We start from the raw sequence: 27736 nt of genomic DNA on the forward strand, positions 1-27736 counted from the left end.
TTTTAGAAGCCGTGTTTTTCTACGATGGGGGCAGTTAGCGTTTGATTTGCCTATATTCTGATTGACTGAAGACGACGGTAAATCAGCACTTTTACCGCCCTATAAATTACCGTTCAAAGCTGCGGGTTGTTCCATGTGATAGTTTCAGCCACCCTCAAAAGTGTAGATACAAACAGAAACTGACAAGCTAAGAAGATACTGAAGATTTTCCGACTTCGAGATATCGTTTAAGAATATTTATTTCAAAGAAACCAATTAAATAACAGCCCCAATAAAAATGAACCCTGCCTTATATTATATCTATATACACTATTTACACGAGAGAGGGCTTAAGTGTAGACATCTCTTCATTGGAACTAGCCTGTGCGAATATCTATCCTCTTTTTGGAATGACGACGTTCGATTTGTGTCAACACTTCAACGTAGCTAGAAAGAATCGGATGAGATGTATGAGTAAATCCAAGTCGATTACATCTATCTTACATAGATAGGCGAGGAGGAGGAGGCATAAATAAGAAATGTATTCTACCACTTCCTCAATAAGAAAAACTTTGAAAAAAATATTAAGCCTAGATTCATTTCGCTATTTCAATATTTTCAACTGATTTCATAGGGCTGAAAAGGGGAAAGGGCGGAAAAAAAGTGATCTAAGGATCATCCAGGCAACCTTGATTCCCCTTTACCACCCACTCTTACTTCCAAGTTTGAATCTCGGTCCGAAAACATGTCATTCAGTATCTTAGAGCAGGTATCAGGCACATTCTTTAAAACCTGTTTACCAGGTTGATTTTCATGACCTCAAGAAAATAACTTACTCGTCTAGATTAATGATTTTGAACTTATTTAAATGTTTTGATGCTACCTTCATCCATTCCGTACTAAGGCTGTGTTTCCACGACAAAACTTCAACGTTCCATCCTAGTTGTACAGCTTTCACAGCACAATTGATAAAACTTGTATCGCCTCGTGATTTTCCTTTGTGTCCGTCTCCCGTTACGAGTACAAGTGTCTGTGGTTTTAGATCAACAAGTGCCTGAGAAAGAAGAAGTTACTCAAAAAATTCAACTATTTGTTTCTTTTCCTCGCTTTTCAGTTCTGCATCTTATTTCAAAGGTTTTTCAAAAGGACCAAGAGCAGAGCAGTTTGTAGATGACAAGTAGTTTTAGCACAGCAAATTACAGGCTAGTTTTAGAACGGCAAACTACAGACAATAAACGTTGTACCGAACTTGACTATTGAAATAGTCGCCTAAGAATGACGCTGTAGCTTAAAGGGCGAAAAATTTGTTTAGGAGAGCAGGTTTTTATGAGACAGTAATTATCTTTTTATGTTAGGAATGGATAATTACAGTGTCATAAAAACCTGCTCTCCTACACAAATTGTGAGCCCCTCTTGTCTACGCTACTGGTCATCTTGCGTTTTCGTCTGATTTTAATCAATATTCCCCCGTTTCGACTTATTTTCCCCATTTGTGAATATGAAATAACGACTGTCCTACAGTTTGTATATACAGTTGACCCTCTCTAATTCGACATTCTACTATTCGATATGCTCCCTTATTCGATGAAATTTTAAGTCCCCCTCAACAAGAAACTCTCATAAACGGCGCTCCCTTTTTCGATAAGCTCCCTTATTCGATAAAAATCCAATTCCCCTTGAAGATCGAATTAGAGAGCGTCAACTTTAGCTCACTGATGTTCTACCTTGTAAATGGCCAGGTGCAATTGCTCGTCCACTCTTTGTTCATCTTTGCCTCGTCTCTCTTCCAGATCGACTGAGTAACCATGGCGTCTAAAGAAATAAGAACGAAGATTATTTCAGTAACAAAATTGGATTGGCTGCAGGTATGCCCTTTTATTTCTTAACCTTTCAAGTACACTGCTCGTACCCAGCATTAAACTTTGCTTAGTTTATCTAGCGCTTTGTGGATGTTATGCTATGTATGGTCCTAGAGGGAGATTCGGTTCGGGGTTTCATACGTTAAATATTTTCCTGTGAGACCGTACTGAAATTTCTTCGGTCAAACTGACCAAATCGAGATTAGATTTAAAGCTTAAACTCAGAACCAAGAGAGTCAAAATCAAAGTCTGTTCCCGCTGAACGAGCATTTTCTTGAGCTCTCGTGTGACAACTATATCTAATTCCCTCGTAAGTGGTTTCCTCGTTCTATGGTAAGAAGAACGCGTCGTTTCATGGATAGACTGTAACAACTTACCTGTACACATCCCATACTTGTTCAGAAGCCGGTGGTGACGAGCCCGCCGTGAAACCGCGCGTCACCTTTCGTCCGCTCTCTGCTACACTCAGTAATTGTTGAAGACGCAATTTAACATGTTTTGGTTTTATTTGCTGCGCATGTGCAATACAAACTGTTTCACGTGCGCCGATAAAGACGTTGCTATTGTCAACTACCACAACAATAGAATCTGAAACAAAGTTTCTTTCCGTTTTCGGAAAGTTGGTATCTTCAGTTCCTCCAGAGAACGAATTGGATCTACTGTGTGACAATTGATGTTTTTCTAGTCCAGCGTTAGGAAGACTGTCGCAAATAGTAGGTGCGGTTTTGCTTCCTTGATTGTCACCTGAACTTAAAGTTCGATTTCTCTTCCGTTGATGTTTTCTCGTGTGATGTTTAGGGGACGCTGTTATCCAACCTTCGCCATTATTTGATTCAAAGGATGATTTGTGATCTTTTGTGCTCACGTTCTCGTTCACGATCTCGACATTCGGTGACGTTGATTTCGCACTACGACCCTCTTCTACTAATTCTGCACTGTTTTTTCTCGCAGCTACTGATATTTGCTCTTCTTTGTCGTCGTGTAGATTGTTCTTTACATAGACGGTCGTTTTGGAACTTTTCAGTTGGTTTCGAATGGTCGGTATCGAGTTTTTTTGTTTTGTGTTTTTATTGGTAAGAAAGATGTATGGATGATCTTTGCGAGCGGGAATTTGATTGGTCGATAGTTCGAAAGTAATTCCATCAAATGAGTAACTGAGATACCTATGGAAGAACGGAATAGTTTTTGTTGGTTAACGGGTTTAATTGCGTTTAATGGTTTAATGTCTACGTCATGGCGTTCTAATAGTAGATTTATTGTAGGGGGTAATATTCGGTTCAGTTCAGTAGCATTCTTTCTTTGGGTGCAGCCACTATATGTGCATGTGTTCAAAAGAAGATAAAATTTTGAATTCTTTTGAGAAGGGGCCTGCAAATCTTGATTAGCCCTACCTGGCAAAAATATTTATAGCCATAAAACTGATATTAGAGGTAAAATTCCTGACCCCCAAAATGATTTTCAAGAGTCGGGTTCAACGAAAATGATTTACGTCAATCTAACTAAAAACCAACAAGTTGTTCTTGTGCAGCAAACAAGCCGTTTCGAAATAGCCTACACCGTTGCTGGAGGGAATCTAACAAAAACACTTTAATGGTGAAGTATAAATTTGAAATAATATGATAATAATAAAAGTTTATACAGTTTATATAAGGATTGGATTGGCCACAGAGCTTCAAAGAATACCTAACAACCTTGCTTGTCTGTATTATTATAATCCCTTTTGGCAATCTCACACATTATCTGAAATAGATTTTTTACAAAGCTGATCAATAGTTTAATTTCTATCTGATATGACTTGCTCCAAGAGCATTTTTATTGGACGACCACGTTTTCTCGAAGTGTCATCGTTAAACATAAGCTGTTTTAATGAGCGTTCATTGGACATTCGAATGACGGGTGCACTGTAGTTGGATTGTTGATATCTGATGAAAGTGCCGACATCACGAGTCCCACACAATTTATGTAGGTTTCGTTATCAATGACTAGCCGAAAATCATTACTGTCAGTGTCTACTTGTTTGAAGCCATTTCGAACCGAACCATTATTTACGTAATGTCTAACCTGTTCAATTGGTTTATGCTTACTAATTCTGACATGTATATGCCCTTGCAAAACCCTTGGACATACATCCATCTTCCTTTTATTTCAAACCTTGGGTAAAGTTGAGATTCCTCCCCCTTTTTATCATTTTTGAAACCCTTAGAGTGACTAAATAAGGTTTTAGGATATTTGCGACAAGTCCCAAAAAAGCACTCTTAAGCGTGGCATACCAGCACCAGTACCACGTGGCTAGATACCCCGGGTTTTCTTTCAAGTTTAAGCATTTTCACACATCTTCCAGAGATGTTATTGAGTTCAGAAGGTAATATACGAGAAGAAAAAAGTCTTACTTTAATACCATCAATCCAACAAGTAGAACGGTTGTGAAAAACATTGAAAGGAGCAATATGAGGATATAGTGTTCTTTCATCGGATTCTTCTGATAATTCATCATTTCGCCTTCCTCTATTAACTCCATGTCTATGGTATAAAATATTTTTGAGAATAGAATATATTTGTAGGAGAGCAGATTTTTATGACACATATATATTTTCATATGGATAGATAATTACAGTGACATAAAAATCTGCTCTCCTACACAAATTTTATGCCCCCTTTGTCTATGCTACTGAAACATAAGCGTGTAATAGAATTTCCCTGCTTGATATCTATACTACTATTTCAGATGCATTAACCCCTGTATCGATATCTACCTTTGAAGTCAGTTACGGGGATTTCTGGTAAATAGCTCATTATTGGTTGATCGCAATTCGATCACAAATTAATCTCAACCAAACTTTAGTGACACCTCCAAACCTCCTCTCATTGAAAACTCTACTATCTTATATGTCGGAGCTAGCTCACTTGGACTATTTATATTCAAAATTATCTTTAGTACGCCAAAACATATTCAACATGTCTGATCAGTTCACGAGCTTCAACTTTGGCTTGAAAGTTGAATGCCATAGTACTCTGTGTTAGTTTTGTTTATATGATATTTCTGTTTTCTGTTTTTTGTTTTTGTTTTTCCTTGTTTGTCTTGCGAGCCTTGTTTTCGTGGATAACACTTTTAAATACCTTTAAATCATTATGTAAGGTTAAAACAGAGGCTTGACTTTGGCAAAGTTCCAAGAGTTTTAAGTGTTTATATACTGTATCCTGGTGGTCAAGCATCGGTATTTTATGGGGCATTGGAAACACTTTTGTCGAATTTTTTTAACGTTTTAATGAAGTTTTACTACTCAATATTCCTGGACAATCAAAAAATTTACCTGTCAACTTCTGATATCTTGGGAAAGAGAATTGAGAACAGTCATTCGGTAACATTGCATTGCAGATTCTCAATTGAAACTTATATTCTCTACCATGCTGGAGACGCTTTGCAACGTGGACCAAATCTTGTCCGAAGTATTCAAGATCTTGATTGCTGTAAAGTTCATACACAATAACAAGGTCGTTGTGATTTAATCTTGCTGGCAGCCATTTTATTTTGATCTCGTTTCGACTGATGACTTGAGCATGTGGCGCGAATGGTCGGTAATCGCCAAGTCGTGGGATGTTGCTTTCTGAAAAATATACAAGCTTACAATTATTTCACGAGTTTTTAATTTACATTTGAATCATAAAAGTATGATTTTTTAAATTCAGGGAAATCGTGGACAACGCCTAATAGCCCGGGTCCACTTAATGCTTTTATAGACTGGATGATGCGATTAAGTGGCTAGTTCACAATTTTGAGCTTTTACTTAGGTAGATTCTAGTTGTTTTTTGAAAGTGTTTCGAAAGTAGTCTACTTCATTGGACTCAGCGTAATCAAAAATTATCGGAAAGTAAAGTTTCGTCAGGAGTAGACTCTGGTTTACTAGGTAAGTAATGATATAGTAGAGTGAGACATTTTTCGAGTTTGGCCAATCCATAATCAGTTTATTCATTAATCAAAATTTAGTCCGAAGGTATTCAAGTTTTTTTACGTAAAAATCAAGTAAGAATCTCGTCAAATCTCGATTCTTGTTATTCCTTTAAGTCAGTGGGGATACTGATAATGGTACGATTTCACAGCCAAACACAGCAGTATGTATTCGATAGTAAAGATTAAAAGTGTCTACTTCCTCCTAAAAAATTATTTGGACTTTGGACTTTTGCTGCATTTGAAATATAAGACTGTGTGTACACTACAAAACCGTATCATGATGAAACCCTATATTATTTGTACTTCAGATTTTCATCAAATCGAATATAATACTAGATAGAGATTTTCGGGCATCGCTTCAAATTACTCCGCAACTTTGTAACTTCTGACGTCATACAAGTGTATTTTTAAACCAAGTGAAGCGAATCCTTCGATCAACTGTTTTTGGAAAGATGAAATTTGAACTTTTATTAAACAATGATAAGTTTCAGATTCTGCTGTGTTGAAAAAAAGGCGGCTCCTCGTCGCACCTTGACCTTTGTCTCATCTAATCAATCTTTTCGCATGTGAACATGTCAGCGTACACGACTGAGGCCCCATGCTCTTTTTAACTGGAACTCGAACTGGGAGTCTAGATTTTCGATATATTTGTAATATGAGGGGTTCTCCTTGGTAGGGACGAATAATATAAACTCGAATTTAGCAAGAGTCAATGACTGGCTTTTTTCCCCAAAATTTTTTTTCTAGCAAGTAGTTATTTCCTTTATTCTTCCCTTTATCGCGATAGTTTCACACAGCAGCGAATTGAGACTGGGAACGAGCTCAACACTTGTTGCACAACCACCATCTTTAAATGTTTATTTACATTTCCGATCATTTTGAACCCTGTTGACGTGATTTGGATGGAATTTACATTGTTGCAAAGCCAAACTGAAATGGCTAATCCAAGAATAAAATATCCTAGCACACGCACACGATTCATGTTCTGGCGGGTTGATCTTTGGATACTATTAACGGAGACTGAACAGTTATTTTGCTGACGTCAAATGACTCAAATTCTAGAAAATTCCGCGAAAGTGGAAACTATTGAAACAGTCGTATGGGAGACAAAAATGACTGTAACTTTTAATATACTCATTCGCTTATTTGGTGATAACCGGGGATCAAACCCACAACCCTTGCATTGCAAGGCGAATGCTCTAACGACTAAACTATCTTGCAAACCCGTCAGACTTTTGGGTACTAGAAATTGTTACTTTCGCAAGAGAAAGTGGAATAACTTTACTTAGCTTTTTTTTATTGGTAAAAATGTAACAACTTTCAAGCCACTTTAGCACCCGTGTCGATTCTCTGCCGCAAAAATCAACAAGCCATTTGTCACGTTGACGTAGATTAATCTCAGTTTTCAATGCGTAAAAAGAAAGCATTTATTTCTGAGTAGGTTTGGCATACTGATAGTACATCAGTTTATAGAGTTAGGAAAGTTTGAACCGAATAGGAATAATGAAGAGACAGATAACCATGGACTAATTTCTGGGGTCACCTAGGTAGTGCGTGTTTACGTCTCTTGATCAAGTCACCTTTGTCATTGACAAGTAGTAGAAAAGCCAAAACCACTGACCTTTATATAAACTGGACCAAGTTATATCCGCCATATTTGATCGGAGTTTTTTTGAAAGTGATATCTGCAAAGAAGCTATTGTAGTGTTAAAACTTTGCCTAACAACAAGTGGCGCTACATCACTTGTGTGTGGATGAAATAGATCTAGCGTTTTCGATGCGGGTACCACTGTTAAAAAAACTTCGATCAAAATATATTTTTCTTAGCTGGGGTTGAGAATCTGACCCCAGGGTCTATATAAAGCTCTTTTTTATTAACTTCGTTAAAAGCAACCCAGATTTCGAGAATGAAAGAAAGCTTTGATGCTTTGTTATCTTTTGAACTGATGTGGCTGATTTTACTTTAGCATCTTATTGAAAATAAATTCAACAATTCTGGCGTTTTGATACTGACAAGACGAATATATATTAACTCACGGGAAAACTTTGTCAAAATCAGCTCCTAATAGGGTTCATTATTCAATCGTGCTATATATACTAGAAGGGGGAAAGCTATGAATACAAACACAAACAAAAAAGAAGAGCTTACCTGCAAAAAGCGTACGACTCAATTCATCATCTCTGAACGCACTCAGAAAAGTCACATAATACAAAATGATCGTGCAAAGTGCTCGTCTTCTATACTGCTTCGTGAAATATTCCTTTCGACGTCCAAACATATTTCTTTTGTTACAATCTTTTTGGTAAATTTCTCCTGTAAAAATCTGTTTTTCCTTTCTTTCGCGTTGTTAAATTTTGAGCAGAAATTTTGTACTGATCAATGTCTTGAAACATTTGATTTCCAAAGTGAATTGAAATTTTCTTTACCTTTTTGAACAATCTCTTCAATATTCTTTCTGACTTAAATATCTTCAACTCCTTGATATAACAACATGCATAAGTTTCTATAAAAATGATCTGTTGAAAGAATTACATGTTATGTTTTCATTGTATGGGTATGTACAAGCAAAAATAAAGCATAGGTCATATTACAAAACCATGACTGACTTGACATTGATGCCATGTTGATTTTGATGACGTCAACATTATCTAAAATCCAAATCCATAATGAGAGATTGGACCGACATCATATCAAAGTTAAGAGTTTATCAGACTTATTTGAAGTTCTATTCAGTGACTCCTGATAACCCCAGTCAACGCTGTTGTTTCGTGCAAGCCCTGTGAATTTAAAACCATTTCTAAAAAATTGGTGATACTCCGCACTTTTTTATACATTGCTCTTAATGGGAAAATTATTACTGAAAGTACTACGTCGTTGAAAAGATGATTTTGGGTGGAATGGCCTACGTGGTTGTTTTAGAATTTGTCCAAAAGACCAGTTTTTAGTCAGTTATCAATGTTATTGAATTGCATAACAAACAGACTGTAAGGGCTACTGTGTAGTTTCCGTAGTGGCAGCTCTGCAGCGGCCTTCCGTTGTCGACGTACTCGAGCTACATAGAAAGTTCACCAGTAGAAAAACGAAATAAGCTAAAGAGTTTGCGATAGCATTACAATCAAGAAATGTGAAGATAATTGGGCTTCCATTACCATTCATATCGTATAATATTGGTCCTGAAATCCCAAGGAATAAAAAACTTGTGATAAAACATATAATTAACGTTCTGAATGACTTTTTTCGTTGGTGAGACGGATCGGCTCTGGATTTCACGGCACCACACCTGCACATCTTGGTCATAATCGAACCATAAACGAAAATACATGTCACACACGCCAGTATTACAGCAGCATACAAAAAGTAAATATTGAAACGAACTAAAACTTCCTCCCACCATAATGAAAATCCAGTCAATCCCAGGGCCAAACCAAAAATCCAGAGTAGTATTAAAAACTTGGTAATGCGTTTCCCAGATACGACTACACGGTGTTTAAACGGATGAAATATAGCGAAATATTTATCCAATGTTAAGCTTGTCACGTTCATGCCAGAAATGGCAGCTAGAGAAAAATTGACTTCATCGATACTTGATGTGATAATATGACTGTTCTTGAGTTTGAGGCTCAAAACGACAGCGATTAATGATGTCGCACATGTCAGGATATCAGCCACCGATATGCTGAGTAAAAACCTTTCCACATTGCTTTTCCTCTTCTTGCACAAAATGTAGATGATTTGAATTGAGTTCAATAATGCACCAATAGATCCAAGACATACCTCTGCATAGGTCATTGGAGCCATTTTGAGATGGGTTTGCGACATGATGAAATTACCAAACTATTTGATTCAGTTTTGTAGGTGTCAATGTTATTTATGTTGATATCGGAATACTTTGATTCATCGATTCTATCGACCTAGATACACAGGTGATGAAATAAAAAAATATATCTATCATTCAACTTTTTTACGTGTTAAAAATACCAACAACTTAGGCAAAAACGGGTGCTGGGTATGTTTAAAGGGTCGGAAAAATCGGAAAGTTTTGAGTTAGTCTCTCTAAGGAATTTTTTTTATTTCGAGAGAAAAAATTGTAAAAAAAATTCTCTAAGGGTAGGACTTTTTTCAAAAATAGAAGAAATTTTGTCAAAGAGTCTCTCTAAGTTAAGGATCGACAGTTCAGCTAAAATCAATCTCTCTAAGGGTTGCTTTTCGGTTTTCGGAGGTCACACCCGAACATACCCCTTATCCACCAACCCTATTACCCCCCCCCTGGGCGTCAAGTCAAAGAAATGGAGATGTTGCGCTACAGTAAGATTTTAATTTTCACTCACCGTTAACTGTAAAAGTCGTTTTTGAACCTTTCATTCTTTTGTCATAAAAAATGTAATCGGTGAAAAAAAAAACATCATCAGAGCAAAGTGGATAATTATCCTGAATCCCGATGCAATTCAGATATTTAATTTTGTTCTTAATTGGAAGAAACAAGGAAGAAAACAAATACAGCTGACGCTCTCTAATTCGATCTTCAAGGGGAATTGAGGGGAATTAAGGGAGCATCGTTTATGAGAGTTTCTCGTTGACGGGGACTTAAAATTTCATCGAATATGGGAGCCTATCGAATAGTAGAACGTCGAATTAGAGAGCGTCGACTGTACTTGCAGTTTTACTCCAAAACGGCAAAAAAAATAAATAGATAAACCTAATTAAATACAACCCTCAGAATAAAAAAACTGATTTTTGAGGGTCCTGATTGAGTAATGTCCGAGCAGATTCCGATACTCTGCGCATGACACGTGACACGTATTCAATCTAAAGACCATGGCTTCGTAAGACAATGTGCCCAGGTTTTCGCACCGCTTTGATCTTTTTCATCCAGATTTGGGATGAATAGACGGGGGGAGGGGTGAACCAAATTGCCGGGGAAGGGGGTTGGAAATTGTACTTATTAAGGTAAATATAGGCTATTTAGAGCAAAATAAGGGGCCTTCTCTTTGACAGCTGAAAATATTTTTTCTCTAAATTTATAAACCAGGGGTCCTAGAAATGTCTGGTGGGGGTTAGAACCTAAAAGTAAGCGCGCTGATTGGCTAAAGCAAAACAATCGCAAACATAAACATTAGAGGGTTCTAATTAGCTTTCGTTTTCGTGCAAAAAGCAACACGGTTTTTATTGTTTTGACTTAACAACCAGCTCAGATAGTCACATTCGCCAGCAGAGCGTGGTATGCGCAGAGTGGATGGCCTGTTTAAAATGTAGTAATAATCAAGCTTAAAGCTCGCTTCAACCTAGATAAAATAAAACGAGAATAATAAGAATAGCGAAAGAGCCTCGACAAATATTAACTGTCTCTTATACTCTTACGTTCCAAATAAACGGGGGGGGGGGCTCGAATAAACGGGGGAGGGTTGGGAAATTTTTGGTGGACCTAATTGCCGGGGGGGGTTGTAAATTGTACTTCTGGAAACCCAAAGTAAAGTAAATATAGGCTAAAATCAGGCTATTTAGAGCAAAATAAGTGGCCTTCTCTTTGACAGCTCAAAATTGCTTGCTTGCTGCTTGCTTGCTTGCTAATAAGATCCGGGGAGGGGGTTAAAAATTTTCGAAAAATTAGCAAGCAGGGGGGGGGTGTTTATTAGGAACCTAAGAGTAAAGTTGATAAGTACGTATGGCATTTTCGCAGTGAATTTGGCAGTTATGTGAACTTGGTAGTTCAGTCAGTTCAGAGCTTGAGGATACACGTTAATTCATAAGAACAAGGGTGCATAAAAACTTAATGCTTCGTAGGCCATTCTTTCTCTGGTCACGTGGTACGATAATGATGACGTATTGTAATAATTTTCGAAATTATGCTTATCCTAAAAGTGATCGAGCTTTAAGTCATATGTGAAAGGCCATTCTTGAGTTATTTTTTCCCAAGCTTTTTTTATTCGAGCTATCTTTCCGAGAGAAAAATAGCTTGGTATTTCCAGGCCCCGAGATTTCGGGACTTAATAAGCGTAAAAAAAGGCACCATATTTTGCATTTTGGTTCGGTAAATGTAAGATTTTTCATTCAACACAAAAATTACAAAAGTTAGTTTAACATAAAAGCTAAATAAAATTGATGCAGGAGATTGTAATGGGTTTCAAATACAAATGGTTGGTTTACATCCAGTCGTGCAAACTATCTGACAAAAATATCACAACAAATCTTTTGTTGCTGAACAAAAAAATATCAGTAAAATAAAACCTTCAGTTCATTTTATCCTCGATTTGGAGACTGTTTCGAGACCGAAACGTTTCCAGGCCTTTTAAAAAGAACGACAAATGATAGAAAGTTCTTCATTGTTCTTTAGTAGGGCGCCAAGCCTGGGGTCCCGTGATATCTTGTAATATACTGTTCTTTGGAATAAACTAAAAATGGTTAGGTCGTAAAAAAGATGTCACGGAACCCTAGGCTTGGCGCCCTACTAAAGAACAACGAAGAACGACACATTTTTGGGTCGGGTTAGAAACTAGTCAAAAAATTAGACGACTGAGGAAGTAAATCTATTGGATTTTAGCGAGAAGTGTTTATTCGAGGAGGAAGGGCGTTTAAAAGAGGAAAGTGCGTATTGAATAATCTATAAAAAGGTCACTTAATAACGAGAATTGGAACCTTATTTTACTTTTTCATTATTATTTGAGTACTAATATTTCAATTAAAGGATGTAGAAATAAATGTGTCAATTAATTATTGTATAAGTTTTTCTATATATACACCCCAGCCCCAGTTGAAAATTTGGCAAAAATTTCGGAATTTGCCTTTAATTTCATCCCCATTCGAAATTTAATGTTTACTTCAAAACCATCCCCACTGGATTTTTCAACCTCGGAACAATAAAATTTCCATCTTTTTATGAATTTTTATGGCCCCCAGCGGTTTGCATGAATGCGTGAATGGGCTTTTTCACTAGCGTGAATTACAAAGCTTTGCATGAACAAAAATTGCGTGAATTGCAAAAAAAACATTGCATGAATACTTGAATTTGGGAAAAAAAAATTGCGTGATTGCGTGAATTAATGGTCCGCTGGGGGGCCTCTTTTATCCCCACTGAGGAAAAACTTCCACCGGGGCTGTGAGACAGGTGTGTATATATTATACTTCTTTACTGCTACTACAAAACCCCTGTTAATACAGTGTGTTTGGAAAAAAATGGAGATGAATTTACAAAAACAAAAATCCTTAAAAATCTCTCTATCGACCTTTATAGGCTAATTCATGGTTTGCACCATTGCAATGTCTTTTAACATTACATCACGGACCCAACAGTTGATTGGTTGCAAGTGACGTATTGACTGACTTTCCGTCACTTACAACCAATCAGCTGTTGGGTCTAATGGTGCATATCATGAATTACTTAATTTAATTTCAGAATCCCACGTTCATTATCCTGGTAATCGAATTTCTTTTAATCGAACAAACAATTTCAAATCTGCAGTGAGATAAAGATTTTGAGGATTTCGCTTTACATAAAATCTGTCCCGCTTTCTCCGGATACACTGTATGTTGTTACGCAAATGAATATTCAGGTAAAATCTTGTGGATATCCTTCTAAATCCTTTAAAGTAAATTTACCTTGAACCTTTCCAGGGCCGTCAAGGATAGCCTGTAAAAAGTCGACTCGTTTCTCTTGAGTTTTGTTGCATGTACAATCAAAAACACCTTTTCTCCATGCCTCTTCCAAGTAACTCTGCCAATACTCATCCGGCATTCGTCCCATTGAATCTATTTCTATAGAAGATCTTCTCTGCCTGTGTCCTTTATAATTTTCTTTCGTAGTTGGAAAGTCTTCGTATTTGACTTTAATACAACGTGGTAGATTATCACAATCTATGTACTCAGACTGTGTATATTCTGAACCCAGCATTTTGGTGTGATTTTTATTTAAAAAATAAAGCCATTTATGATCAGGGCTGATGGATTGCCATTTGAACCAAATCTTATCCAAGAAGCCATGGTGAAAAAAGAATTCAGGCGTACTTCCGGCGTAATCAGAGGACATGGTGCCTCCTATGGAGTCGTGCATACGATCGTGATAATTATAGCGCAAATACAGAAGAAAATCTGGGAAATGGCTGGGCGGTAACAATAACGCCCGTTGTACACTGATATAGCTGGGCGCATAGCCATGGAACCCCCTTCGCAAGCAGTAAGCTAAATGTTCTCTTTGCTCTTCGAGTTTTCCGCCCAACTTTTGACCTGATTTCATAATGATATTAAGTGGATCTTCCCAGTACGGGGTTTTCCACTGAGATTCACGGAATAACCCTTCTTGTACACAATAACCTTTTGATTGATCGCCATTCGGTCCTATGAAGATAATAAAGAGATGTTTTTTATTTAAACTGTCCTCATTCACGATATTCATTTTTCACTGAAACACTCCGGGTTTTTTGCAAGTAGTGGCAAATTTATACTAGAAAACAATTGTTTAAAATTTGCCAGCTAATGGTAATGTAGAAAAGATGACGTAATGAATATTATGAAAAAAGGCCTCTAATGATAAAACATTATCTACTCATCAGGTTGTCCGGGAGGGAGAGAATCTTTGATCAGCTCAAATAATCGGACAAGGATTTTGCATCCACACAAACTTCAGACCCTAAGCATTTTTTTTCATCCATTTAACCCTCCTTTTTTATGTCGGCTTTTTTATATTATATGGGGATGAAAGTTTGACTTCAATTCTAAATAAATATTCTTTAAATTCTGCCACTATCAGGAATCCACAACATCCGTCGGGAATGGCAATCATCAAACTAAAATCAAATATACGGATTTTTTTCTCCACTAAGATAATAATCTAGGCCAACTGTGTTTTGATTCGTACGGGCATAATTTATCTTAATTATGCATACTAATAACAATAAAATACGTCATAGTTTTCAAACTGGCCATAGTGGCGTTCAAATTGTCAACAAATCACAGGTCTCGTGCAGGAGTGTTTTCTGGAATTAGAATGCAAAGAATATCACCTTCACCAGCAGTTTTTAAATCCGCATTCATGTTTTGATAAAAATGCCCAAAATGCCGTTTTTTTTTTTGTCAAACGAATGAAGAGTAGGTGGTGTTCCTGGAAAAACTGGCAATTATGTTTGTCAATCTAAAGGGCTGAGAACATTTTGAAAGTTTATTAAAGAAAAATACAAAAACCGATTGTTTTCTTAAAATCCTCAATTTTGACGTTAAAATACTTAAAAAATGAAAAGATGAAATCATTCACGACAATTATACGAGTAGTGCACATTAAATTACGGACTGTTGCTGATGATGGTTGTCTGGAAGTTGCCCTAGGCTTTTAAATGTTGATTTATGTATTCGATATTTCAATTTGTTAACCAGTACACGGCTTTTTCCGCAATGCAATTGGTTCTTTTCGTATGACAACGGGCCTACAGTGCCCAGAGTTGCCCGTCGTCAGGAAAATTCATTGTGACGTCACTTTTTCAAAGGAAAATGAACAAAGCGTTCACATCATCTCTCCCATATTTTATTTCTGACGTCAGAAATTATAACAATTTTTGATCTCTTTTCGCTTGTTTTTTCACTTTATTTCGCTATTTTTACTGGACAAAGCGCTAAAATCGATTGAAGCTGAAGGAACCGGTTAACAAATACAATAATGACCGGTTTTTTCTGGCTGTACTGTGAAATATTGCCCTCGGTCAACACAACAACCTTGCAATTTCGGTTGTTACTTGACCTCGGGCAATATTTCTCAGTACAGCCCTCACTAACCGGTCATTATTGTATTAAACTTTACCTGTGATTATGAGACGAATGGTTTGACATCTTTAACCTGTAGATTCCCTTCCACGGTCCTAAGCAGAACCTCCCAATCGTTCTATCTAACTTTTTTCCAAAGTTGAGAAAATGACAATTTCAAATCTGTAAAAATGGATTCTTACATACGGTTCTTATGGCAAAATTCTTTTTTTTTCTTGCTTAAAGCCAAAAACTTGTAACTTTAATATCTCGACTTTGGAAAAAATGTTAATTCTCCAAACAATTGAAGGAATGTACGTAGGCAAAACTTTAAATTTCTTACCTAACCCATCGTTTGAAGATCTCCAAAGATTGGTTCGATTCCAGGGATCATGACTGACATATGACCAATCCCAATACGGAATTGTAACACCGCAATCTATCTGTCGCAGCAAATCTTCCATCATGGATAGGTACCATCGATGCCAAGGTAATAACAAACGGTAGTCATGGATTCCCATACAAAAATATTTATAATGCATGAATATAAAGGGTTCGTATGTCTGTTTGTAAGGTGATTTTGTGGTGAGAGTTTTATACGCTTTTAAATAACGTCGTCGTTCTTCTGACGTCATTGACGTAAATTCTTTACGTAATCGATAACAATTGGTCAATTTTTGGTTCACGCATGTGCAATGACGATTGCATTCGTCCATGACCGGGCTACCATCTTTTTTATGCTCACAAATACCGTACTGTTTATTCTTTACGTTCATTTTGTTCAAAATGTGTTCAGTTTCTGTAGGTAGGTTAACCACTTGAATTTTACCTCCCGATCGAAGACGTCTATCAATGAACAGATTTTTTTTCAACATATCATTGCTTTTATGATGTTTTTTCTTTAACAAAAGAACTATGACTTCACTTGCACGATCCAATTTAGTTCCAAGTTCACTTTCTATAAGTTTGATGTCTTCTGCTTTATTTGTTATGTACAGGTAGATACGACGCTGCCCTTCAATATCTGTATGTTTCTCTTTGATCTCGTCAATTCCTGTACGTAAGTTTTCTGTAAAATTCTCGTTCCTTTGGCTCGTCTTTAAGACAAGTTTACGGATATTTTTCATGACGCATTCCCGGTTGACGTGATCTCGGAACTGGAAATGTTTCTTGAAATTTTCACCAACAGTATATAAGCCAACACGGGTCGTACCAGGAGAAATACTGAAATGTTTCAAAAGTTTGAATGTTGTTTTGACAGCTGTTTGAAGATCCTTCTCTGACATTCCCTCACTTTCGTCGATAATGAAGACCAAATCTATTTTCTCCGCAACTTTGCTACCATTTTTGATACGCCTCTTTCTCGTGTTTGTCTTTCTATTGTTGTGGCCTTGAACAATGGAGTTCAGCAGTAATAAGACATGCAAGATCTTGCAACACTTCATCTTCGTTAAATGAGAATTAATGCTTTAAAACTAAAGTGTATAAAGTCTACACTAGTTGTACTTTTGAGTATTTTTCCGTTTTTTTTTAATTTTTTGTTGCTTAGTATTTGCTTGTGGCATCATAAGTAGATCTATTATCTTATTTCTTCAGATTGTTTGCATTGATTTAATATTTATTTTATCACATCGGATGCCCAGGTAACCCAAACAATGTGCTGCTAATCTCAACATGCAATCATGGACAAAAATGTTGAGACAAAAGATAATGTAATTCTAACCCAGCTGGCACAATAACGTTATTTGGACGTTATGAATGTCACATGGACGTTGTTTTGACGTTGTGTGCCGGCTGGGAAGCAGCTTGAAATGTTTCTACTTTTACAACTCTTACAGAACTAAAAGTTCACAACTTGACGAATATGTGCGAGCCAAAAATTGAAAATGGGCACTTTGAGAATGAAATGAGATGAAATGAAAAAACGTGATAATTTTGGGCCGTTGGATTCCTTGGACCCTTGGATTTTCTCCGAATTTTAGTCGAATCTGACAGCCGATTCGATTGACTTCAATATTTGCCATACTCACCAACTTTGCCAAATCCACAATTTCACTGTCAAAGATCATAGCTTCATGGCAAATTTGTACATTGCTACAACGCCATTATGATTTCCGTTTTGTGATGCTTCGTCAGCAGTTTTCTGTTGGCGTTTGTAGAGCGCGAAGTGTTTATACGCGTGGAAGATTATTTTAACCAATCAAATTACCGATCGGCATTGTTTTGCTTTAGCATTGAAAAGTCTTCTATTTTTCAAAATCTTTGGCAAAAGTGCTAAAATTGGCATTTGTAAAGCGAAAAGAACACAGGTCTCGCGGGGACAGTGTTTTGTATGGAAGTAAGTTCCAAAAATGCCAAGAATGCCAGATTCACCACTTCTTTTTTATTTGGCATTTATGGCGCTCAAATTTTGCAACATTTGCCAAATTTTTGTCAAACGAATGCAAAATAATTGGGAATCAGGGCAAAATTGGCAAATTTTGAAGTCAATCGAATTTGGCTGTGAAAGGAAGATTTTAGATTTTCGTGATTTTTTGAACCCTTTTAGAGAAAACTTATGGCTATATAAGACGAACTTTACAAAGAATAAAAGAAACGAAATAAACGTGTCTAGATTCGGGTACCAAAATATTTTGCACAAAAGGAAAATTCCCCACGAAATTTTATAACTACTAACAATTTGGAAGCACTCTAAATTAGGATAACCTTAGGATCTGAGAATCCAAAAATTCAAAAATGGTCCGGTAGGACTTGAAATATAGCCTAGAAACGAATAAATCCCTCCCAAATCGAAATACAATTCGATGAAATCAAGTTGAAGGCCCGAAACTGAAACTGAAATTCTCGCTCGAACTTCAATGGTAAAATTGCCAAAATTGCCAATATGTTATGGCATTGATTGTAGATTCGCGTACCTAAAAGGACCCGCATAGTGTGAACCATTGAGTTTCAAGCCGAAGGCTAGAGGTCAATCTCCTTGGTAGGATTTGAAGCCAACAAATCCTACCAAAGTTGCGCGGCCTTGAGCGACCCGCCTGGTTTTTACACAAATGACAGATTGAAACTAAAATTTACCGCTTCATTTTGAAAAATATATCACTCGAAAACAAAGGAATTGCTAGATTCAGTCCGTCATCAAAAATACGGCGCATATTTTAAGGCTTCAATTTTTCTTGCCTGAGAAAGGTTAGAGATTGACCTCTAGCCTTCGGCTTGAAACTCAATGGTGTGAACCCGCCCCCTATTTTAAGAGGGGGATCCAACTTTTACAAAAATTCTTTATTTTGGGGATAGGAAATTTTCCAAATAAAATGGGAGGTTTGAGATTTTAGGGGGGTAACAATTTACTTTATCATATTTTATATTGATTTAGATATTTAGTGTGGGACAACTAAAAAACAAGTGTAGATAACTAATTAGGTTAAATTCAAGGCATTATTGTCAAGGGTCCACATTACAAATTTAAAAGGAAACGGACAAGCCAATCATGAGATATAGGTGTCCGGATTTAAGTACCAAAAAGGGCCCAAATGATGAGGTCATCACCAAAATTGGCAAAATCTAATTAGATTAATTGGATTAATTTCAATGCATTATTGTCAAGATGTCACGTTACTTCTTGTTGCTTGCCGTTACTTCTCGTTACCTACTCGTTACTTCTCGTTACCTCTTGTTACTTCTTTTTGCTTGTCGTTACTTCTCGTTACCTATTCGTTACTTCTCGTTACTTCTTGTTACTTCTTGTTCCTCGTTATAGTAACAACCAAAAATTACTCTCTTAGGCGCTTCTCACAAAGATTAAGATTAACATAACAGATTTCATAAAAGACAGTTGCCAATTAACATGTGGTTCTTGAAATATTCGAACCTACACAGTAGGGTACATCTTGATGCAGAAGATATTCAAAGATAATATTACCATGTGGACAAAGTACATGGTGTATAAAATAGAGCCTTGTGACGGGGTTCCTATATACATAACATGCGTAATATCCATAAGATGAATATCATGGGTACATCTAGTATTGAATACTTCCATTCAAATACTCGTTACATACACAGTACTTACGCCTATATCTATCCAATCGAGCCAAATTGACCAATCAGTGCCCCGAAAAACGATTTGAATAGAAATCGGTATTCGTTTTAACAGCATGATGTAATATTAATACAAAAGATGGTAGGAGATATAATTAGTTGTACGGTCTTCTCGAGTTGGGATAAGGGATATACATGGATCAGTAAAAACCATATTGCGACTTGGTTTGCTGTGCTACTCACGGTAGAATTTAATAGGGTTAGCTTTATGGGTATCGACCAATTACCATAAACCTAGGTCAGAACACGTACCGTGAAAAGCACAGGTCGAAATCATATATCGACAAAGTGCGGACGAATCGAGATTCTATTATGCGCGCAATCAACGAAGACAAAAGTAACCATGACGACCATCCAAGATCTTGGATGAAGTTCAAAGTTGATATTTTTATTCCCGTCGTTGAAAACACAACTGAAAATATCATCAATGCTTTTTAAAAAGAGTCAGCGATAGAGAATCATAACATAAAGTCTGTCTATTATTTCGATTCAATTAAAGTTACATTTCAATAGTTAATAGTTTAGTAATTACTGTTATACATTTGGGGATCATGTAAAAGACTTCTTTCGAAAGAAACTCACTTCAATTACACTTGGAGGTTTCTGGGGAATTCGTAAATAGTAAACGGCATACTGATACAGTCTGCTAGACATTAATAAGGTAATATTTGCTCTTCATCTTTGATTCTTTCTACAGTGATCAGATTGACACATGCGCGATAAAATTTCTATTATTGGGCTTCAGAGGTTAATATATTCTTTGAAAACTTAACCTCTGATACTCAGGTAGCCTGGGAATCCAAGCTCATAATTTTAGAAAAAACAAAAAATACCTCACCTCACAAAGTTCTAAAATTATTAGATAGATTAGTCTGACACAGAATGCTATAAACAGTCTGTGTGTGAACCCTTGTTGACAGACTTTCTGAACTTTGGAAACCCAGGCAAACACACATAATCAACTTACCATAAAAACTTTTTCACACGCCCTAAAGACTTTCAAAACTACTAAAAACCACATCAAAACATCAGCCACATGTATTTAGACTTCCAGTCAACAGCCATTTTGTTTCTAAATGAATCTATGTTTTCATTTTCATTTGTTTTCCTTTTTTCTGCAAAGTCAGCTTTTTCCATAAATTATGCGCGCGCATCGAAATTATCAAAATGCGCGCGAAAGTACTGCTAAGTAATACGCCGAAAGCTGGCCAATCAGGCCGAACCTGCATTGCAGGGAAAAATGTCCCTGCAGGCGAGTTACCTGCACCAAGCGTTAAACCAGCAGCAAAAATATCATAAACTAGACTGTGAAAAAAGTTTAACGCTTGGATTCCCAGGCTAATACTCAGGTTATAGAACACGACCGCTCAGTTTATACTACGTCATTGAAGAAATAGTAAATAATTCACGACAGATAAATAAAAATGTCAACTTCATGTTATTCAGAAGAAAAGCAGTTAATTATTCATCTCTAGTATTGTAAATCTAAAAACTCCCCTAAATGGGCTCATCGAGAAAATGGTAAAACTAGTAAATTATTCACGACAAATACATAAAAATGCTGACGGAGTACGGTGGCCCTCATATGTCAGTGTTATTTCACAAAATCTTTCAAAATGAAACGACTTTTTTGATTCGGTTGTCATCGGAAAGAATTTGCTTTCCATAAACGACTCAAACCCGCTCAAACTTTAAGACCACGAAAAGGCTGCCCAGCTGGCACACAACGTTGTTTTAACGTTTAAATAACGTTATTTGGACGTTAGGAACGTTAGATGGACGTTGTTTTGACGTTGTGTGCCGTCTGGGTGATGAAGATTTAACATAAAGTTATTAATTCGGCCAAACTAAAAAGATGTCTATCGAAATTTAGATTTTATATTTTCATTAAGCTTCAGTTAAATTGGACGAATCGTCACACACGCTACATTTATTCATGCGAAGAGGATAATTTTAAGATCAGATCAGTTTTCAGTATAAAACGTCAAGAGTAAGCAGGATCGATCGAAATTCTCCTTCTGTAATAAGTCGACTATTTATTCTATTTGAAACTAAAATTTATCATGAAGAGATTCTGTAATAAAACAATGAAAGTTGTGAGGAAACACTGAAAAGTTGTGATGAAACTGACTTCTAAGGGCCATCGCATGCTGAGTTCATGAAAAACCATAATATAGGAATAGTAAATTATTGATCTGTAGATTGTAAAACTAACAATTCCCCGAAAATGTATCTGAATAGGTGTAGGGAATCTTTGAACGTTCATGAAAAGTATAAAAGGGGTATGAAAGTAAAGCCGAAATCAAAGCAAATTATTTACCGAGTTGTATATGGTGGCGACATACTGAAAGAAAACACTTCAAGAAACTAAATAAAAGCTTTACGGAGGTTAGAAGTACCTATCTTAACCAACTACCTGGTATATCACAAATCAAAGTTTCTTAGCTTCTGAGGAGGATGAAGGGCTGTTTGGCAGCTTTTGCTTTTTGCTTGATTTCGGCCATTTTATCAGGTTAGTTATTTTGTTTCGTTTTTGTTTGATAGATTTTGAATCATTTAACGTATCTGTTACCATTTGCTTACTCAGCATCTTTAAACAAAGGAAAACTAATTTTCATCCCCAGAAACCTTGAAAAAAATTCTATCTTTTCTTGTAATGTACTTGTGAAGTCAGGCTTTTTATCGCAAGATTAAATCTTACAAAAACACACGAAACACACGAGTGCAAATTAACCCTATTAGCCCCAGGGGGGGGGGGGGTAGAATCTACCACGCTGGTGTTCTTTTGTGTATATCACAGAGAAAAATTTTTGAAACGAATTGAAACTTTCTGACTTTTAATAAAATCTTATTAAGAGTACTTATGCAAATTTTTAGGGTCATAGATCCTCTAGGTCAGGCTTTATGACTTTATTGTGAAACATGACATAAAACAAAGCTAAAATCGCTTAAAACTTAAAATTCTAAAATTGCGATAACTTCTGAAGTTTTGATCCAATCATATTCAAAATTTGACAGGTTATAGGTAATAACAATGTGATTTAAAAAAACATTAAAAAAAATGTTGAAATTGATGACGTCAAAACCGGCAGTTATGTTAAAGAACAACCTTTTATCTTTCAGAATCTTTAAACAGAATCTAAATATCTTTATTGCTTCGACTGTGAAAGACATTTTTGTAAACCATACATTTTGGCTTTTTTCCGACAGGTGGAAATTTTGTGATGACGTCATCGCTTTTTGAATGCCGTTATCAAAATTCTATTTCTTCCTGGATTGTGTCATGATGGAGAACATCTGTACCAATTTTCATGGCCATAGCTCTTCTAGATCAAAAATAATCGAGGGTGGTAGATTCTACCCCCTGGGGCTACAAAAACCAAAAAAGGTTGGGGTTAATAGGGTACTACTTTTCATTAAATCTTTGGGGCGAAGAGCACTCTTATTTTTATATCATTCTATTTTTCTCGAAGAATTCTCTGCTTTGTTAACATAGGGATGTGCGCAGTCTACCATTTACTTCGCGCTAAAAGTTACCGTGGCCGATTTATCATTTTTCTATTAGGAATATTTCACGATGTTTTGAAATCAAAAATTGAAGAATTTTTCGATCAAGGATCATCTATTCCGAACATTAACCGAGGTAATGATGTAAAAATTGAAAAAGGAAAATTTCTAAAATAGATTTCTGTAGAAAAAATGCTTGCTTTTGGAGGCTGATTTCCTTGAAAGCATTTTGTTTTCATTTTAGGCCAATCAGATGCTTTCGATTGGAAGAAAGCACTTGACGGTTTACGCGTGCTTGGAGGGTTGAGGGACAATGGGGAGGTTAGTATCATTCGGTTTAATACAGTAACAATGTTTAATACAGTGTGCCCGCAAGAAAAGTGACTTACAATGCTAATTTCAATCATTTTCAAAAACCTTTTCTAGTTAATTCGGATTAGAATATCGATTGACCGAGCAATAATGGCTGTTTTACGCTTTTTTTCGGGACACAATGTATTCATAAACTTAATTACTGATTGATTACGCGTTTCAAAATCTTACAAGTAATTTTAAAACTACAATATGAAAGGGATGGCCCGTGCATGAAGGAAGCATTTTTCAAAAGGTCATGTCTAGCTACCTTCATACTATACCATAGTATAGTTTTACATAAATTTAAATAATAAGACTCGTGATTTTTAACAAGTTATTTTGCGTTTTTACGCGACACTTTAAGAGCCTTTTCCCTTGATGTTTCGTAAATTTGGGACCCTGTCAGAGTCTTAATTGCTATTTTATGGTTTTTGTCACTAGGTATGACACTATATATAACTAGAACTTCTATAATAACATTTTGGTGTTGTAAACATTGAAATTTGAAACCCTTACCCACCCCCATCACTGAAACTTTCTCACCAGATCACTGAAATGAGTGTGTAGTTATAGTTAAATCTTTTATAGGTGGTGATAGATACGAATGTTAGCATTCCTCCTAGGTTAGGGTCGAAATATAACATAAACTTAACAAGCCAAGATAGGGCAATTTTGTGAAATTTTTGAACATTCCTTGTGGAAAGTAATTACAATTAATTTACTTGAAATGCTCGAATAATGGCAATTGTTCATATTCAAAGATGGTGATATTCTTAGCATTTTTTTGCCGTTTTACATCATGAATATTCTTGTAAAATTCTACAAGTTTACTTTAAAAAACATGCATGCAAAATTTCCATACATCTTATCTAGATGAAAAAATGACGGCATGCATGCGTGAGTTGACCTTTTTTTGATTCTGTTTACAGTTTGATCGAGGAGGTGGTAAAATGGTAACCTTTTCGTATAAAGAAACGATGCGTTTCGAGAAATATCTCCCACGTTTGAAGTATCATGGTATCTGTTTTGATAAAACTACTGGCATCTTTGCTCAATCTTTGACCAATGGGAGAACTGGCAACGTCGACAAATGCTTGGAAGAGCTGTTTCAAAAGTTAGCTCGCAAAGGGGAATTGTGAGCTGGCACTTTCATTTTTCGAGATTTTCCATTTTTTTTGTAGTTTTATTGAAGTTCTCTGTATTGTAGTGTCTTATTGAAGTTCTTTGCAAGAAAACTAAAGTGTGGCAGTAGCAGCAAATTGATTGAGTAGACGGAAAATTCTTATTCGCCTTAAAAAACGGATTTTCGTATATTGGGGAAATTCCCTTTAACCAAATAAGAAAATATAGCTTTTCTCAATGTTGACTCTTTATTTTTTTCTGATTTTTAGCACAATGATGCAAAATGACAATGCCTAAAATGTGACAGAGCCCAATTTTCGAAAAAAAGTATATTTTGACAAATTTAGGCCAAAAACTGCTTAAAAATAGGGTTTTTTGCCGACTTTTTTTCTTTTTTTGTTGACTTTTTTTCTTTTTTGTCAACTTTTTTTCTTTTTTTGAGAACTTTTTTTCTTATTTTGCGGACTTTTTTTTCTTTTTTTCAGGTTTTTTTTTAATTTAACTTTTCTTTTCGAGACTGCTTTCTTTTAGTTGATGAGGGCAAATTTTTGATATTATGCTCCTAATAAAGTGTAGAACTGAGAGAGAGAGAGACTAAACCTACCCAAAAAAAAGGCATAGGCCTCATAGCTATGAGGATCACAGCGCATAAATTAAATTCAAATACTAATGAAAATACTATACTATCAAAAATAAATAATATAGTAAAGTCCTAGTGGAAAATACTAGTCGAAAATAATATCATCAATGTAAACAATCAAGGGGCAATTTTCACAGAATAAATCAACTTTCTCCATTCCAATTTATTCATAGCTAAATCATGCCAAACATTAGGATCTATTCCAGATTTTTTCATACATTTATTCAAAGATCGACCGTAGGTGTACCTCGGAGCACCACGAGGACGTTTCGCACGAACCCAACATGATAACATTTTCCTTGGAAGACGATTCCAGGGCATTCGTATAACATGACCAGCCCATCTAAGTTGTTGACGACAAATATAGGTATCGATAGACTCCAACGAGAGCCTTTCTAACAACTCTGAAGTGCGTTTATGATCACGGAGGGACACACGACATATATTTCGAATACATCGTCGATGAAACGTTCTGAGCTTATTCAAAAGTTTCTCGGTCAAACACCAACATTCAACACCATATAACAAGATGGGCAATATGAACGTTTGATAAACATTTGCTTTTACTCGAACGTTTATTTTTGAAGAGGAGAACAAAGAATTTCTGATCATGCCGAACGCATTTGCTAGCCTTTTGTATTCTGCGATCAACATCAAGGTTATCTGAAGAGTCACAACTGATAACACTTCCAAGATATGTGAATTCCTGTACGATGGGAATGAATTGGTTACCGAATTCTATGTTTGATAGGTCGACTTGATCAAAGGTAGACGGGTCTTCATACAAACAAGGCGGCTTGGAACAGAAAAAAATACAAAGTGGCAGGTGGGTTGTAGCTCTCCATGTTATCATTACTGCCGCAAGGAAGAAAGTGAACAAAATGGGACCTAGAATGTCCCCTTGCTTTACCCCGATGGTACAGGTCATCGTATACGTAACATCATCTACGGTAAATTTCACTTCGAATTTTTCATGAAGTGATTTAAGCAAGCTGATCAGTTTCGGTGGTACTCCGAATTTCTGTAAAATCAACCAAAGTAGTTCCCTTGGTACGCGATCGAATGCTTTAACTAGATCGAGGAAAAATACCCATGACTCTTTTGAATGCTCTCGTCGCTTTCGGATGGCCATTTTGACTGTGAAAATTGCATCGATACAGCCACGCTCAGGTCTAAAACCACATTGCTGCTCGTGATCAAGACTTTCATTGGTAGAAGACGGGAGTGTAGGATGATGGCGATTATCTTGTAGGCGGTTTCGAGTAGCATTATACCACGATAGTTCTTTGGCAACCCGAGGTCGCCTTTCTTTGGGAGAATTGTAAGTCTTCCAGTGTTCCAGTCATCTGGCACTTTCTCAGTTTGCCAGATTGAACGAATGAGATTGGTGAGCATTTTTTGGGTTGATGGGTTGTCGATTAGGCATTTCCAGATCTGTGGCTGGATACCGGAGTCACCAGGTGAAGTGTTGTTTAGCTTCTGAACGGATTTCTTTATTTCATCATCGGTAGGTTCATGGTCACATCCATGGACAATATCATGGTGGGGAATTGTGTCAAGGACAGATTGGTCGAAATTTGCCTCCCTATTGTAGAGATGATTAAAGTGTTCGTAAAAGACTGATGCATTTTCTTGTGGTGTTGCACATAAGGTACCGTCTGGCTTTTTCATATGTCTTGATACTGAAGGTTTAGGTTTTGAAAGCCCACATTTGAGGATCTTGAGGGATTCCCAAGCTTTCTTAGTACCTTGATAACGGTTCACAGTGACACAATGGTTAAGTATCCAATCGTTCTTTGATTTAATTATCATGGCTTTTAGATTTTTTCTAGCTAGACGGAGACGATTAGTAGAAGATCGCGTCGATCGTTTTAAAACGTCCTTCATAGCTTGATTTCGGGAGTGAATTAACGAAAGGAGCTTTGAAGAATTAGCTTCGAACCAGCCGGGTTGACTTTTGTTTTTCTTTGGGAGCGTTTCTTCGCATACCTTTTTAATTGTGCTTGAGAACATTTCGTATCCAGGAGAAGTAGAAAAGTTCAGTTTTTGTGCTACATTTCCACAAAAATCATTCTGTTTAGTCACATTTGAAAGCACAGAGAGGTCGAGGTTGGTCATTTTTTGGCGTGGTTCAGATTTCTTTTTTAATCGTTTCATAAGCTTAAGTTTGATGAAAAGTGCCATGTGATCACTGTCAAGAAGGCTGGCAGTAATTCCAGCATCTCGTACTCGGTGACTCATATCACTGTTGACAATAAAATGGTCGATTTGGTGCTTTTTCTTACTACGTGGGTGAACCCATGTGGCATATTCTTTCTTTTCGAAGCAGCTTGTCATGGCAGTAAGGTTATTGGTAGAAAGATAAGATCGAAAACGCTTACCCGATTCGTTGATGTGAGAAATACCAAAATTACCGATAGGATCCTCTGTTTCGGACGAGGTACCCATACTCGAGTTCGTGTCTGAACCAACCAGAAGTATGTCATGTTGTTGTTTTTTGGATA

The 27736-nt window shown here is 36.5% G+C and overlaps 4 protein-coding genes across 5 annotated transcripts; 1 reads left to right on the plus strand and 3 right to left on the minus strand.

The window, feature by feature from the left end:
• Positions 1-223: 223 nt before the first annotated feature.
• LOC136817204 (uncharacterized) lies at positions 224-10148 on the minus strand. The gene is made up of 8 exons (XM_067073544.1): positions 10117-10148; positions 7937-9699; positions 5150-5443; positions 4229-4358; positions 2216-3001; positions 1704-1791; positions 816-1033; positions 224-426 (listed from the first exon to the last, which is right to left on the minus strand). Exons 2-8 carry the CDS (start codon positions 8064-8066, stop codon positions 357-359), a joined length of 1716 nt encoding a protein of 571 aa, XP_066929645.1. The 5' UTR covers positions 8067-9699; positions 10117-10148; the 3' UTR covers positions 224-356.
• LOC136817267 (melanopsin-like) lies at positions 8780-9586 on the minus strand. Its single transcript, XM_067073600.1, has one exon. The coding sequence runs from the start codon at positions 9584-9586 to the stop codon at positions 8780-8782; it is 807 nt and encodes a 268-aa protein (XP_066929701.1).
• Positions 10149-13249: 3101 nt separating the features above from the next.
• Positions 13250-16991, minus strand: LOC136817225 (uncharacterized). Its single transcript, XM_067073563.1, has 2 exons — positions 15855-16991; positions 13250-14116 (listed from the first exon to the last, which is right to left on the minus strand). The coding sequence occupies exons 1-2, from the start codon at positions 16954-16956 to the stop codon at positions 13332-13334; spliced, it is 1887 nt and encodes a 628-aa protein (XP_066929664.1). The 5' UTR covers positions 16957-16991; the 3' UTR covers positions 13250-13331.
• Positions 16992-21848: 4857 nt separating this feature from the next.
• On the plus strand, positions 21849-24733 carry LOC136817227 (uncharacterized). 2 transcript variants are annotated; one of them, XM_067073565.1, is made up of 4 exons: positions 21849-22121; positions 23175-23252; positions 23361-23437; positions 24400-24733. In XM_067073565.1, exons 1-4 carry the CDS (start codon positions 22067-22069, stop codon positions 24607-24609), a joined length of 420 nt encoding a protein of 139 aa, XP_066929666.1. In that variant the 5' UTR covers positions 21849-22066; the 3' UTR covers positions 24610-24733. The 2 variants fall into 2 exon arrangements, with proteins under 2 accessions (XP_066929666.1, XP_066929667.1); XM_067073566.1 differs by lacking the exon at positions 23175-23252 and having other exon boundaries at positions 21855-22121.
• The last annotated feature ends 3003 nt before the right edge of the window (positions 24734-27736 follow it).

The sequence above is a fragment of the Clytia hemisphaerica genome, unplaced genomic scaffold (assembly GCF_902728285.1).
Source record: "Clytia hemisphaerica strain Z4C2 unplaced genomic scaffold, Clytia hemisphaerica genome assembly, whole genome shotgun sequence".
Taxonomy (NCBI): Eukaryota; Metazoa; Cnidaria; class Hydrozoa; order Leptothecata; family Clytiidae; genus Clytia; species Clytia hemisphaerica.

What these genes read in the sequence shown, in the direction of transcription:
- LOC136817267 (XM_067073600.1), bottom strand. Translation starts at nt 9,586, where the DNA reads ATGGCTCCAATGACCTATGCAGAGGTATGTCTTGGATCTATTGGTGCA.
- LOC136817227 (XM_067073565.1), top strand. Translation starts at nt 22,067, where the DNA reads ATGAAGGGCTGTTTGGCAGCTTTTGCTTTTTGCTTGATTTCGGCCATT. An exon ending in GATTTCGGCCATTTTATCAG is followed by an intron (nt 22,122 to 23,174) that starts GTTAGTTATTTT and finishes TTTTTCTATTAG; the next exon opens with GAATATTTCACGATGTTTTG. An exon ending in GGTTGAGGGACAATGGGGAG is followed by an intron (nt 23,438 to 24,399) that starts GTTAGTATCATT and finishes TTCTGTTTACAG; the next exon opens with TTTGATCGAGGAGGTGGTAA.
- LOC136817225 (XM_067073563.1), bottom strand. Translation starts at nt 16,956, where the DNA reads ATGAAGTGTTGCAAGATCTTGCATGTCTTATTACTGCTGAACTCCATT. An exon ending in ATCTTCAAACGATGGGTTAG is followed by an intron (nt 14,117 to 15,854) that starts GTAAGAAATTTA and finishes TTATCTTCATAG; the next exon opens with GACCGAATGGCGATCAATCA.
- LOC136817204 (XM_067073544.1), bottom strand. Translation starts at nt 8,066, where the DNA reads ATGTTTGGACGTCGAAAGGAATATTTCACGAAGCAGTATAGAAGACGA. An exon ending in GAGTCGTACGCTTTTTGCAG is followed by an intron (nt 5,444 to 7,936) that starts GTAAGCTCTTCT and finishes TATATTTTTCAG; the next exon opens with AAAGCAACATCCCACGACTT. An exon ending in GTTGGATTGATGGTATTAAA is followed by an intron (nt 3,002 to 4,228) that starts GTAAGACTTTTT and finishes GTTCTTCCATAG; the next exon opens with GTATCTCAGTTACTCATTTG.